Source organism: Sinocyclocheilus rhinocerous, unplaced genomic scaffold (genome assembly GCF_001515625.1).
Source record: "Sinocyclocheilus rhinocerous isolate Xijiao unplaced genomic scaffold, SAMN03320098_v1.1 scaffold838, whole genome shotgun sequence".
NCBI classification, from domain to species: Eukaryota; Metazoa; Chordata; class Actinopteri; order Cypriniformes; family Cyprinidae; genus Sinocyclocheilus; species Sinocyclocheilus rhinocerous.
The window spans coordinates 153,115-165,272 of record NW_015650710.1 but is presented as its reverse complement, the minus strand read 5'-3'; the positions used below and the strand labels follow the sequence as shown (position 1 = coordinate 165,272).

The 12,158-nt window shown below is 37.8% G+C and overlaps 1 protein-coding gene across 1 annotated transcript in view; it reads left to right on the top strand.

Moving 5' to 3' along the window:
• Positions 1-12,158, top strand: part of LOC107712488 (neural-cadherin-like) — a gene marked incomplete at its 5' end in the record, with an annotated part of 181,396 nt that overhangs the window by 156,342 nt on the left and 12,896 nt on the right. The window contains 5 exons of the mRNA XM_016517756.1: positions 1,594-1,774; positions 2,224-2,390; positions 7,067-7,331; positions 9,474-9,654; positions 11,141-11,385. Of these exons, the coding sequence (XP_016373242.1) occupies positions 1,594-1,774; positions 2,224-2,390; positions 7,067-7,331; positions 9,474-9,654; positions 11,141-11,385 (1,039 nt within the window). The remainder of the gene's footprint in view (positions 1-1,593; positions 1,775-2,223; positions 2,391-7,066; positions 7,332-9,473; positions 9,655-11,140; positions 11,386-12,158) is intronic.

Genomic DNA, 12,158 nt, shown 5'->3' with positions numbered 1-12,158 from the left:
ACCAACAGGAACAGTTTGGTATGGTCCTCGAGAGCTTTGTCTCCCTGCTCCAGCAGGAGGAGGAGGAATTCGGGGCGAGTGAAGGGATCCATGGGGACACAACGGAAAGAAAAACACTGAGAAAAAACGTAAAACAAACGGAGGGGAAAACACGGAAGTTATCACACCTGGGGAGGGAAAACACAACACAAAGAGTCCAGGGGCGTGACACTAGTACAAGAAAATCAAGTTGTATTTCTCACCAAACGATGATACTAATGGTCACAATGAAAGTTTTACAAAATGTTCCTTATTACAACATCATAGGTGCCACTGCTTCAAAATAGACTTTCTTCACCCTTTACTTCTTCACCTGTCCCTTAGTCTGACCGTTGGGGCGCCACAGATGCTCTGTGATATTATGGTAAAACTCAACTGTTTAACTCTAGGGGAGTTGGAAAATTAGCCTATTTTCAAAAATAGTGGAGTGTTCCTTTAAGCTTATCAAATCTGCCTTCATTTAATCAAAAATGCAGTAAAAACAGTATTGTGAAATATGATTACAAATTAAAACAACTCTTTTCAGTCACACTTTATTTTAAGGTCCAATTCTTGCTATTAACAAACTAATAGTTAGTAAGGTAGTTGTTAAGTTCAGGTATTGGGTAGGATTAGGGATGTAGAATATGGTCATGCAGAATATGTGCTTTATAAGTACTAATAAACAGCCAATATGTTAATAATAGGAATGCTAATAAACAGCTAGTTAATAGTGATGATTGGTCCCTCAATATACTAAAGTGTTACCCTGTTTTCTATTGTAATATATTTAAACATCAACGACAACAACAACTGTCATTATTCAGAAATATAATATTGCTGAATTTCACTATTGACCAGTGGCTTTATTGTAAATTGTCTGTATTTATTGTTCTCTCTGTGTTATTAATGTCGTCTGATGGCCAGGTCACGTGTGGGAAGTGTTAGAGGTTCAATGTTTCCAAACTGTGGCTCAGGAGACACTGTATTTGACTTCTTCCTTTGTTAGGAAATAAATGACAATAAACCAACCTGTCTAATGTGAAATAATAGTGACAAACAGCAGTTCAGTGGAATTAATGCAGCCCCTTTGCTTATTTAGCTGTGCTGGTAAATCAGCCGTGCTATCTGTCTGTACAAGGTGCAACCGGTTCCCGCACAGGGTCAAACTCATGCTGCAACCACTTCAAAAACATGTCATTAGGAAGAGTGGGCATGAATAAATGGGAGTCATCAGATGAAAGGAAAAATTGATCTAATGTGGTGCGTGGTTTTTCTGTTGTGAAGAGAATTTAAGGCCTCAAGGTTTCCCCATTCTGTTAATACAGAGCACTACAGGCCAGCTCTTTTAAGTGGCTGTGGCCTGCACAGCATAGCAATATTCATTATGGCAGGCTGGATTAAAAGTGAATGCACAAATAAGATAAAACGTTCTTTCTCTTTTCATCTCTTATCTTTTCAAGGCCTCCCAGTTTGGCCTATCCTGACCATTATTTTCTGCCTTATTTATACTAGCTTATTCTCTATTTTTGTTACTTCTGTTAGTGTGTAACCCTCACTTTGATTCTCTCTCAGTTTTATGACCTCGGTTCACCAGCTGATTCCTCTGGCAGTGCTCCGGGATGTCTGATGACGGACAATAGCTGTGTGAACATGGGTTTTCCTTCCTGCGGGACCCGGGGGCGCTGCCACGGAGAGTGGGGTTCCTTCAGCTGTCAGTGCATACCTGGGTACAGCGGGCATCAGTGTGAAAAGGGTAATTACTCAGCAGTTGTCCCAGAGTTTTCAAGCCATGTCTGTTTCCACAAGTGGAATGTGGAAATGAGTCATCAAAGATAAAGCAGATAAGAAGTCATTGCTAAAGTGAATGACTGAATGGATGTGAAAACTGTGTGTGTGTGTGTGTGTGTGTGTGTGTGTGCGCGCATGCGTGCGTGCGCGGGTGTGTGCGTGTGTGAAGGCTTTTCAGTGGGGCAGCAAATAGCTTTGAATTGCTCTGTGTAGGAGGGATAGTGTTAGCACCCAGGCAGGATTTTCACACACACCGAATCTTGGCACAAATCGCATTCAGAAGTGTTGTGAATTTGTAGAGCTTCTTTATGTAACACGACTGGAACATCCTGTAATATTCTCCCAGGGCGTTTTTCACTGTTTATGCATCCTTTTTTAAGGACTGCATCTGAAGAACACATTTGTGTTTCACAGAGGTCCCGGAGTATTCTTTTGATGGAAGGAGTCACATACACTTTCAGCTGGCCTTCACGCTCCCGGCCAGACACACGCAGGTTCAGGTCCTGGTCCGGACACGCAAACATAGCAGCTCTATCCTCAGCCTGCTGTCTAAAGAACAGAATGAATATCTCAAACTGGAGGTTAGTGCTCTTGAAACGTCTCTCTTTTTCTCTCTCATGCTTTTCACTTCCCTTGAATATAGCAAATGCATTATCAAGGATTTCTTTCTGCTGAAGGTGTATTATTATCATGTTCTTTTTTAAAATAACTGTTCTTTTCCAAATATTCTCATATTCTGCTTTAAAAAACAAACAGTACAAAAACCTTACCAATCCCCAAACCTTTTAATAGTAAAGTGTGTTGAAATGAATATTTCTAATGTATTATTACTGTTAGTCCATGATGCATATTAAATATGTGACCCGTGCTGGCAAAATGAGTCAGAATGCGCACAGTCTAATTTTGAGCTACAGGCCAAAAAAAGTGAAACATGTCGAATTTGAGGTTTTCACAAAAATGTGTTCATTAAGCCCTCGTCAAGCAATCCCAATTCTCCAAATAGTAGTTAAACATTTAAAAGTATCTTTATTTGTACATTTTCTTAGAGGAGCATTCCGCCAGCGCTCTATCCCAATAAATATACACATATACACAGAATTACGGTATTTAAGTGTTCACGCAAACATAAACTGTTATGTCTTAAGTGAATATTTGGGGAACTGTTGGAGGAAAACATCGGATGTGTAACATTATATTAGATCCGTGCATTACACTACATATTAATATTGGTTGTCTGTCACATTAATGTTAATCAAACCATAAAAGAAAAGAGGGAATAACTCGCTGCTCTTGATTGAAGTGCTTTTGTAGTTTTAATTATTTATTTGTAATGAACACACTTAAGTGAATTTTACATTTTAGTGTTTGTGTTTTCTTATTCGAATGCTTATGTCTAGATGTGAAATGAAAAAAATAATACACTATAGGCTACACTTGTTTCTTTCTTATATTTGTTCTTTTTTTGCATTGGTTCTTATTTATAACAACAAAGATAAAATAAAAAATTGCTATATTGTGATTATTAATCTAGTAATGATTATTTAGAAAAGAAGTGGGGGAAAATATGTAATGTTGCTGGGTGATTTTGCTTGGAACCTTCAGAAAACTTTAAATCAGGTTTTCTCTAAATTTACTTTGCTGACTCCATCAACATCAAACAGGTGTAGCTTTGTCCGATTCCAACAAATCATACATAATTTTGAATGTCTTTTAATAGAGAATGTGAAAATAAAAATAACTCATTTTTGAAAATTTGCTCATTGTGACTCATTTTGCCAGCACAGGTCACATATTGTTAACAATTTGAAACCTTATTGTTATATTGTACATATAACCATATTTTTGTTTTGTTTAATTAAGTCTCAAGCTCACCAAGACTGCATTTATTTGATTAAAAATACATCTAATACAAATATAGATTAATACAATAAAAAACAGTTTTCTATTTTAATATAGCAACAGCCATTACTCCAGTCTTCAGTGTCACATGATCCTTCAGAAACTGTTCTAATGTGCAGATTTGTTGCTCAAGAAACATTTTCTTTTTATTATTATCATCAAAAATGTTGAAAATGGTTGTGCTTTCTTTTGATGAATTGACAGCTCAAACTTTTGAACGCACACTGCTTATACATTTTTTGACATTTCAAGTTGTATAAATTAACATTAATGTAATATGAAAAAAGATGAATTAACTTTGAACAATATTATATTTATAAATTAACATTAACTTGGATATTATACCAGAAATATTGAGCACCCTGCCAACACCCTCCGAAGTGATTTTTTGTAATGAATGTTTTAAATGTCTCCTCTGTTTCCCTACAAATTTATGCCCATGAAATGTCCTTACAACAAATGAGCAATGTCGACCGCCGGCATATAAAGATTATTTGTTCTTGATGTGCTCTGTAATAGCAGCCCATCTGCCAGACCCCGCGAACGTTGTTGCAACAGCGGTGCAATGTGAGAATTTGAATGGAGCAACGAGTTTGTGTTTAATCATCGAGACATTAGTATGCGTATCCCGATTCGGCTGATACACTTGCAGAATGCATGCCATCTACCCTCTCACTCCAAGGCTGTCTCATTTTTTCAAGTTTTTTTTTTTTCTTCTCTCAACACCTGCTTTAAGATGATGCAGTCGGATTGCTGATTGCTGCTTTGTTTCTCTCCCTCTCCCTCTCCCTCTCGCTCCTCTCCTTTTCCTCTGTCTCTCTATCTCTCCCATGTAAATCGTGGGTGATTTATCTGTGGCATGAATTAGACATGTCTGTGAGACAGGCTAGAAGACATTTTATATCCCCTAAAGTGGCAGGCTACAGATTTCATTACCTGCTTATATTGTGATTCTTGCAAGGCTTCGCAGCGGTGCAGGAACTGATGCTGCCTTTGTGCCATGTGCGAAAGATTAAAACTTAATCTCCTGCTGTGCTCCTCTCAATTACCTTAGCAATAATGCTAATTGATGTGATGTGCCAATACCAATTTAGCATTGCCTGTTGTGTCTGATTATGATGCATCATCTCACTGAGACATTTTCAGCAAGGTGTTCTTATCATCAGCGGATGAGGAGGAAATGATAGTTTGATCATCTAATTTCTTCTCAAGAGACTTAGCCACAGGTCCATTAGCGGCAGCGGAATATCAATGTACTGTAGTCTGTGTTTTTTTCTTTGAATTCAAGGAATTCTCACTCAGAACTTGTTTAGAGCTTACTGACGGGTGTATTGAGTTGGTTTTATCTGGTAATATTAACCATGACATTGGAAAACAACCCTATGAGCAGCCCAGATAGATGCTGCTTTTAAAATATACAGAAGAAATTTAAACTTGGTGAGATGCATAATACAGAGCCAAATGTTAAATCATATTCAGGTAACATCATTCAGTTGCAATGTGGTCATTATGTAGTGGTGTTTTTAGTATTTTGAAGGTTTTGATGATAGACAGCTCACAGAAAACATTTGAATACCGTATTTGAGACTATCTTTCCATTTTGAGAATAAGCAGAAAAACCAAAATATAGACCTCTAAAACGGTGGTTCTCAATCTTTTTGACTCCAACTAAAATAAAGTTAACCATTCCAGGAGTTGTGAATGCTCTGCAAGATTACCACTCCAGCCAATTGATTTACATGACTTTTGTTTATGATTTACTGGATAACATGATTTACTGGATTTTTAAATATATATTTTTACTTACAATTTCTACCTGATAAAATATTGAGCCAGAACTTGGCATAACTGGAAAATGTATATTTTTTTGCAAAAAAAAAAAATGCCATTAGAATTTTAAAAATGAGTTCATTTACATGACTTTCCCAGGCATAGAATTAACACTTTTAAAATAAGGTTACCTCATAAATATACATACAGTGCCCTCTATAAGTATTGGGACAGTAAAAACAAAATTGATCTGTTTGCTGAGGAGTCAATAAATCTGTAAATATGATTAAAAGATGAATCTGAGACAAAACTACAGAATGTAACATTTTATTATTGGGTGTTTCAACACATACTTGTTTTACCATCTAAGAAGATCAGCACTTTTAGATTTTCATCCCGCTATCTGGTATGAGCATAAATATTGGGACAGTTGGCTCACAGGTCTTTCTAAGTCATCAGATGTGTCCTGTTGCATGAATTGCTCAGATATTAAAGGGGTGGTTGACTGTTTTTTTATATAGGCTTGATTGTGTTTATGGGGTGCAGTCTAACATGTGTTAATGCTTCGTTTGTTAAAAAACGCATTATTTTTCACATAATTTACCTTTATTCCGGTTTGAGATTATTCTCATGAGCTGTACCGCAGGTGAAACTGAGTAGGTTGTGGGAGAGGAGGAAGGTGCCAAGTTCACAGAGGTCAACCGTGTTTGTGTAAACTGTTTACAGTTGTTGTTGAAATGTGAGAGCCTCACTGCCTTTTGCATCATTGATTAGACCTGCTTTTTACATCACCACAAAGCCAGGATCCACAATGGAGGCTGGCAAATTATGCTCTCTGGGACACAAGCAGAAAGATTCTGAAATCAAAATGAAGGTTGGGGCTTTCTTCAGGAGATCAGTCAGCTGCTCTTTCTCACAAATAAAAACACACTTCATTGTCAAACCTGGCATTTTTTTCTCCAGGTGTGGCGCTATGGCTATATGCTTGTAAGTAAAACCCCAGTTGAATTATTGTTATTAGACTGTTAAAAATAAGACATTACAGTGATGGGCTTGTTGGATATTGGATGATTCAAAGCATGAAACTGCAGGCTTTTATATCGTACTTTGATATTACACACTTTTTATCCTACAAACCCTCTTTAATACCGCTTTCCTTAGAAACATTTGATTTATAAGAAGCAATCGGTTTAAGAAGAGCTCACAAAGGGAAAGTGAGAGTAAAAGAAAGTCTCACAGCTGACCACTAGAGAGTCAGTGAGGCAACATAAGAATATAGTGGCAAACCTCACTGACACCATATTGAATTCCCTGCTCCCACTGTCTCCAATTAAAGGGCTGATATGTTTAATTCTGTTAGTGCTCTGTCGTTTTATCAGATCCTGCCCCAGTCTGATGTCTTAAGTCCCCGTTGGGTCTATCTCATCCCATACCGAGCCCCTCTCTATACTTCAATACCACTATTTTCATAATTTCACAATTTTTCTTTGTCTCCGGCACTGTTATTCCTCAGATAATTTACAAAATTCTAAATGAGTTTATTAACTGAAACCATTCTCTCTCTTTTTTTTCTGTCCCACTTTCTCAGATCTATCAGGGTCTGTTAAGTGTCTTCTTCAACCTCGGTGATGGGGACTTCAACTTGACAGTGCCCTCTTATCGTTTAGACAATGGAGAGTGGCATGACATTCACTTAGATCGGCATGACAATGAGTTGACCCTGCGTCTGGATGGCGGGGGAGGACGGCGAGAGGTCACGGGATCGCCGGGTCGCAGTCGGGAGATTGTTATTGATCCCGCTGTGGTGATGCTGGGCAACTCGTTCCCCTCAGGACACAACAAGAGCTTCCAAGGTAAGGTACAGGTGTGCTCCTGAAGCTCAACTCTCCAGTGACACATGATGCAGATCTCTGGAAATCGTATTTCCAATCCATGTTGTACTATTCACTGCCATTCAAAAGAAAAATTCTAAGTAATATACAATAAAAGCATCAGGGCTGTGAGAAAATTTAAATAATGAATGACAAATAACCTCTTTTTCGTCTGTTTTCTTCAAAACAATACAACAGCAGATGCACAATTGCCTCCAGACCTATCATAACTTGCTAATGACAAACAAGCTCAGGTGTCTCATTAACGTGAGAAGAAACTGGTTGTTGAGACTGTCTTCACCTGCTTGTGCAACTGTTTTTAGCCTCTTTCCTAACATTACTGCTAATGCTAAATGAAGTATGAGTTTCAAAAAAACACATTGCTGAAAAAAAAAGGTTATGAAATGCTATTCTAGATCCAAACACATTGTCTAATTTATGTTTTACCTTGTTCTCTTGTGTCTACATTAAGAGAAAACAAACCTGGCACATTTGATAGAACTGGCTAATAAACATCATGGCGTGAAAAACATACCACACTACACAAAGTTGTACTTTCAAAGCAGCACCAAATACAGCTCCCTGATTGTTAATTCCCATTGGCTGGCGTCTCAGAGTTGATTAGCAGTCTGTCCAGAGCTTCTCGCAATAGATGAGTTGGTTACAATAAGTGAAATGGAGTCAATATGTCAAAGTGTGCATGGTGAGCTGCGGACAACTCCAATAAACACTGTAGGATGACATTTTGAGCTAACAAAAATGCTGCGTCCCATGGCCAGAAAAATCCAATCACTGAGTTATATCAGAGCACTGTGAAGTAGACTGCCGTTTTACCACTAATCCAATTTAACTTCAGAGAAAAGACTTAGCCAGCACATGTGTACATCAAGCAGACGACACTGTACAGCTTTATCAGCTAATTCATACAGCAGTTCCTCTATCTGTCATGATTACACACTATTGTATTGGCAATATTGAAAAATTAATAGGAACGATTAATTCATGATAGCCTCAAATGCACCTTCAGTGTAGAGGGGAAGTACAACTAGCATAAAAACTGACTGCGGGAGGGAAGGGAGACAATGACATGTGACATGAAAGAGAAGAGGAAATGTACAGTATGTGGAAAATAATGTGTTTTTTAACTTTAAACCGCATAAACACATTTCATTACACCAAATACACAAAATAATGTTCTTTTTAGCAGCATCATATGACCCCTTTAAGAGAAAACAAACCTGGCACATTTGATAGAACTGGCTAATAAACATCATGGCGTGAAAAACATACCACACTACACAAAGTTGTACTTTCAAAGCAGCACCAAATACAGCTCCCTGATTGTTAATTCCCATTGGCTGGCGTCTCAGAGTTGATTAGCAGTCTGTCCAGAGCTTCTCGCAATAGATGAGTTGGTTACAATAAGTGAAATGGAGTCAATATGTCAAAGTGTGCATGGTGAGCTGCGGACAACTCCAATAAACACTGTAGGATGACATTTTGAGCTAACAAAAATGCTGCGTCCCATGGCCAGAAAAATCCAATCACTGAGTTATATCAGAGCACTGTGAAGTAGACTGCCGTTTTACCACTAATCCAATTTAACTTCAGAGAAAAGACTTAGCCAGCACATGTGTACATCAAGCAGATGACACTGTACAGCTTTATCAGCTAATTCATACAGCAGTTCCTCTATCTGTCATGATTACACACTATTGTATTGGCAATTTTGAAAAATTAATAGGAACGATTAATTCATGATAGCCTCAAATGCACCTTCAGTGTAGAGGGGAAGTACAACTAGCATAAAAACTGACTGCGGGAGGGAAGGGAGACAATGACATGTGACATGAAAGAGAAGAGGAGGTGGAATAGTTCCCTGTGTGCAGGCACGCTGGTTAGCCCGAGGCACACACTTTGTGTGTTTATTAAATGGATATAAAAGCACTTTTCTTAAAAGCTCAGAATATGAGTGGATCATGTTGAGCTCAGTTTATCTATGTGTGTGTGTGAAGAAGCAAGTGTATGTTATGTAGGTGTAAGAGGAGGATTCACACTTTATGCTATATTTGTACTGTAACATGAAACATGTTGGCTTTTGTTTTGTTTTTCCTATTGGCACAGGCTGTATGCGGGACCTGAGACTCAATGGGCGGTTTATTCCTCTGGACGGTCAGGCCAGAGAGGGGGTATCGTTGGTCAGTTCTCAAGGTGTGTCTCTGGGTTGTTCCTCTGACTCCTGCCGGAAAAAACAATGTAGTCCCCCCTTTACTTGCGTGGACCTGTGGAGAATCCATGAATGCAGGTACACAAATACACACAGTTAAAAGTTTACATACACCTTGCAGAATGTTTATTATTTTACCTAAATAATAGGGATCATACAAAATGCATGTTATTTTTTTTATTTTGTACCATCCTGAATAAGATATTTTACCTAATAGATGTGTACATATAGCCAATAAGACAAAATAATAGTAATATAAAAATGACCATGTTGAAAAGTTTACATTGTTTTGTTTTTTTTTTGTAATGGGTATCCTCGAGTCCCCTGTTTGTCCTGAACAGTTTAACTGCCCACTGTTCTTCAGAAAAAGTCATCCAGGTCCTGCATCTTTGGCATATTTGAACCCTTTCCAGCAGTGACTGTATGATTTTGAGATCCATTTTTTTCACACTGACGACAACTGAGGAACTCATACGCAACTGTTACCAAAGGTTCAAACATTCACTGATGTGCAAAAAGGAAGCACAATTCATTAAAATATGGGGGGAGGGGGGCTTTTTGAAAGTTTTCACCCCCAAAATTTTACTTATTGTCTAATGGGAAACATGTAAGTGTTCTGTAGCTTCTGAAGGGCCGTACTAAATGAGAAAAAAAAAAAAAACATGAAACATGCACACATCTTAATCCTGTTCAAAAAAAGAAACAAGGTAAATAGGTTAGTTTTAATAAAAATTTGCTTTAATCTGCTCAATGTAAGACACACGCAGTAGGGCGCTCCACTTAGCCAAGCCTTATGCACTTTGGCTCTGGGGTTGCGTGTCAACACGCCTCAGTCAAAGGCAGATAGGCAGGTATGATATATGTGGGCTGCTCTTCACCCCGGACCTATCCCCTGTCCTCTCTGGCAGTGAAAGCTGCGCAGCTGCTGTGTATTGATTGTGTCTATGATTGTATGTTGTTGTTTTTCTACAGGAATTGCCTCTGACTTGCCGATAGTTTTATAAGCACGCTCGGTGCCGATCACATTGGATTTTCGCACTGTGTGCATGTGTGTTTTCCCTTGAGATTTTCAGAGAGCAAGTCAAGATTTTTAGTCACATATTCAGACAAATTTTAAATTCCTTCAGTGTTCTGTTTCTACACTGATCTCCTGGGCAAAGAAAAATTCAGCGTGTGATCTCAAGCTTATTTTATTCCCACAGTTTTTTAAATGTACCAGCTCACTGTGAGTAGTTTTGCAATTACAAACATTGTGTGGACATTTTTAGTTGTACCAAGGAATTTTCCATTGGATATTGACCAGTGTCTTTTAATTTTTGCACCACTAGCAGCACCAAATAATCTTTAGTTTTAAATGGTTTCTAAACAGGTTTTTCAAATACTACCACCAGAGGAAGTATTGGAAATAAATGTACACTTTACCATTAATTAAAGAAACAACTAACTTCCAAACCTGAATCATTTATGTTATTTATGTTGTCATCAGTTACTCACAATTTTTTTTTTTACATCATATATTACCATTTGACTAATGCTTTTCTCTCTTTGTCTCCTTCAATCGCAGGTGTCCCCCAGGTCACATGGTCAAGGCAAACTCCACTGGTAAATTCTGTGTGTACACGCTCTGTGCCAGCCGCCCATGTCACAGGGGCACTTGTGTGGCACAGTCTCCCACCAAATTCACATGCCACTGTCCAGAGGGCTACCGCGGCCGGCACTGTGAGGTGACGCTGGCCATCTACCGAGATGACGTGGGCCTCAGTTTCAGCTCCCTCTTTGCCATATGCATCTGCTTTATGGCCCTACTAGGTATCTATCTTCAGCATGTGCTCTTAAAAAAAATCACTTATTCACCTTCATAATGTTACCAACCTGGTTTGAAATTAATCCTTTGTTTTTGTCTAATTGGTTCACCTATGCTATTTTATGGGCCTATAATCTAATATTGGTGACTAATAATAATTGTTGTCATAATACCAGTGCTTCATTGGTGTCGCTACATTGATGAATGGGAGTTGCATTAAAACCCTTGTGCGGTCTTTATTTGGAATCACACTCATGGTCTTCGTGGTCAAAAGTGACCGGACACCTAAAATGTAACGTTTTTTTCTTCTTCAGTAAACTCAATCTAATATATTTTTGTTCAATAATATTTTTATTTTTATTTTGTATTTTGAGATAATTTTATGGTAATAATTAATATTTATGCAATAATTATTATAAATTTGTCCCATTGAAAATAGTATTAAAAAAATCTCAAATTTTTACAATTATTTTTCAATTAATGCAGTATCTCAGATTAAAATAGAGACTAGGCATTTAAAATCCATTTTTGAAGGCAGATTAGCACCTCCTGGTGAGAGCAAAGAATGAAAACTATGTAATTTCATGGTGTAACCACTAGATTCCTATACTAGCCTGTATAGGAATCTATAGAGGCTTTTGAATTCCCTAGTTGCTTTTATACATAATTCCTTACTTTTCTTAGGTTGTGGATTTAAATGTATATTAAGGGATTCTCAAAGACTACTTTTTATCAAGATTTATATTTTTTTGTTGTTTTAAATGTTGATTTGAAGCGT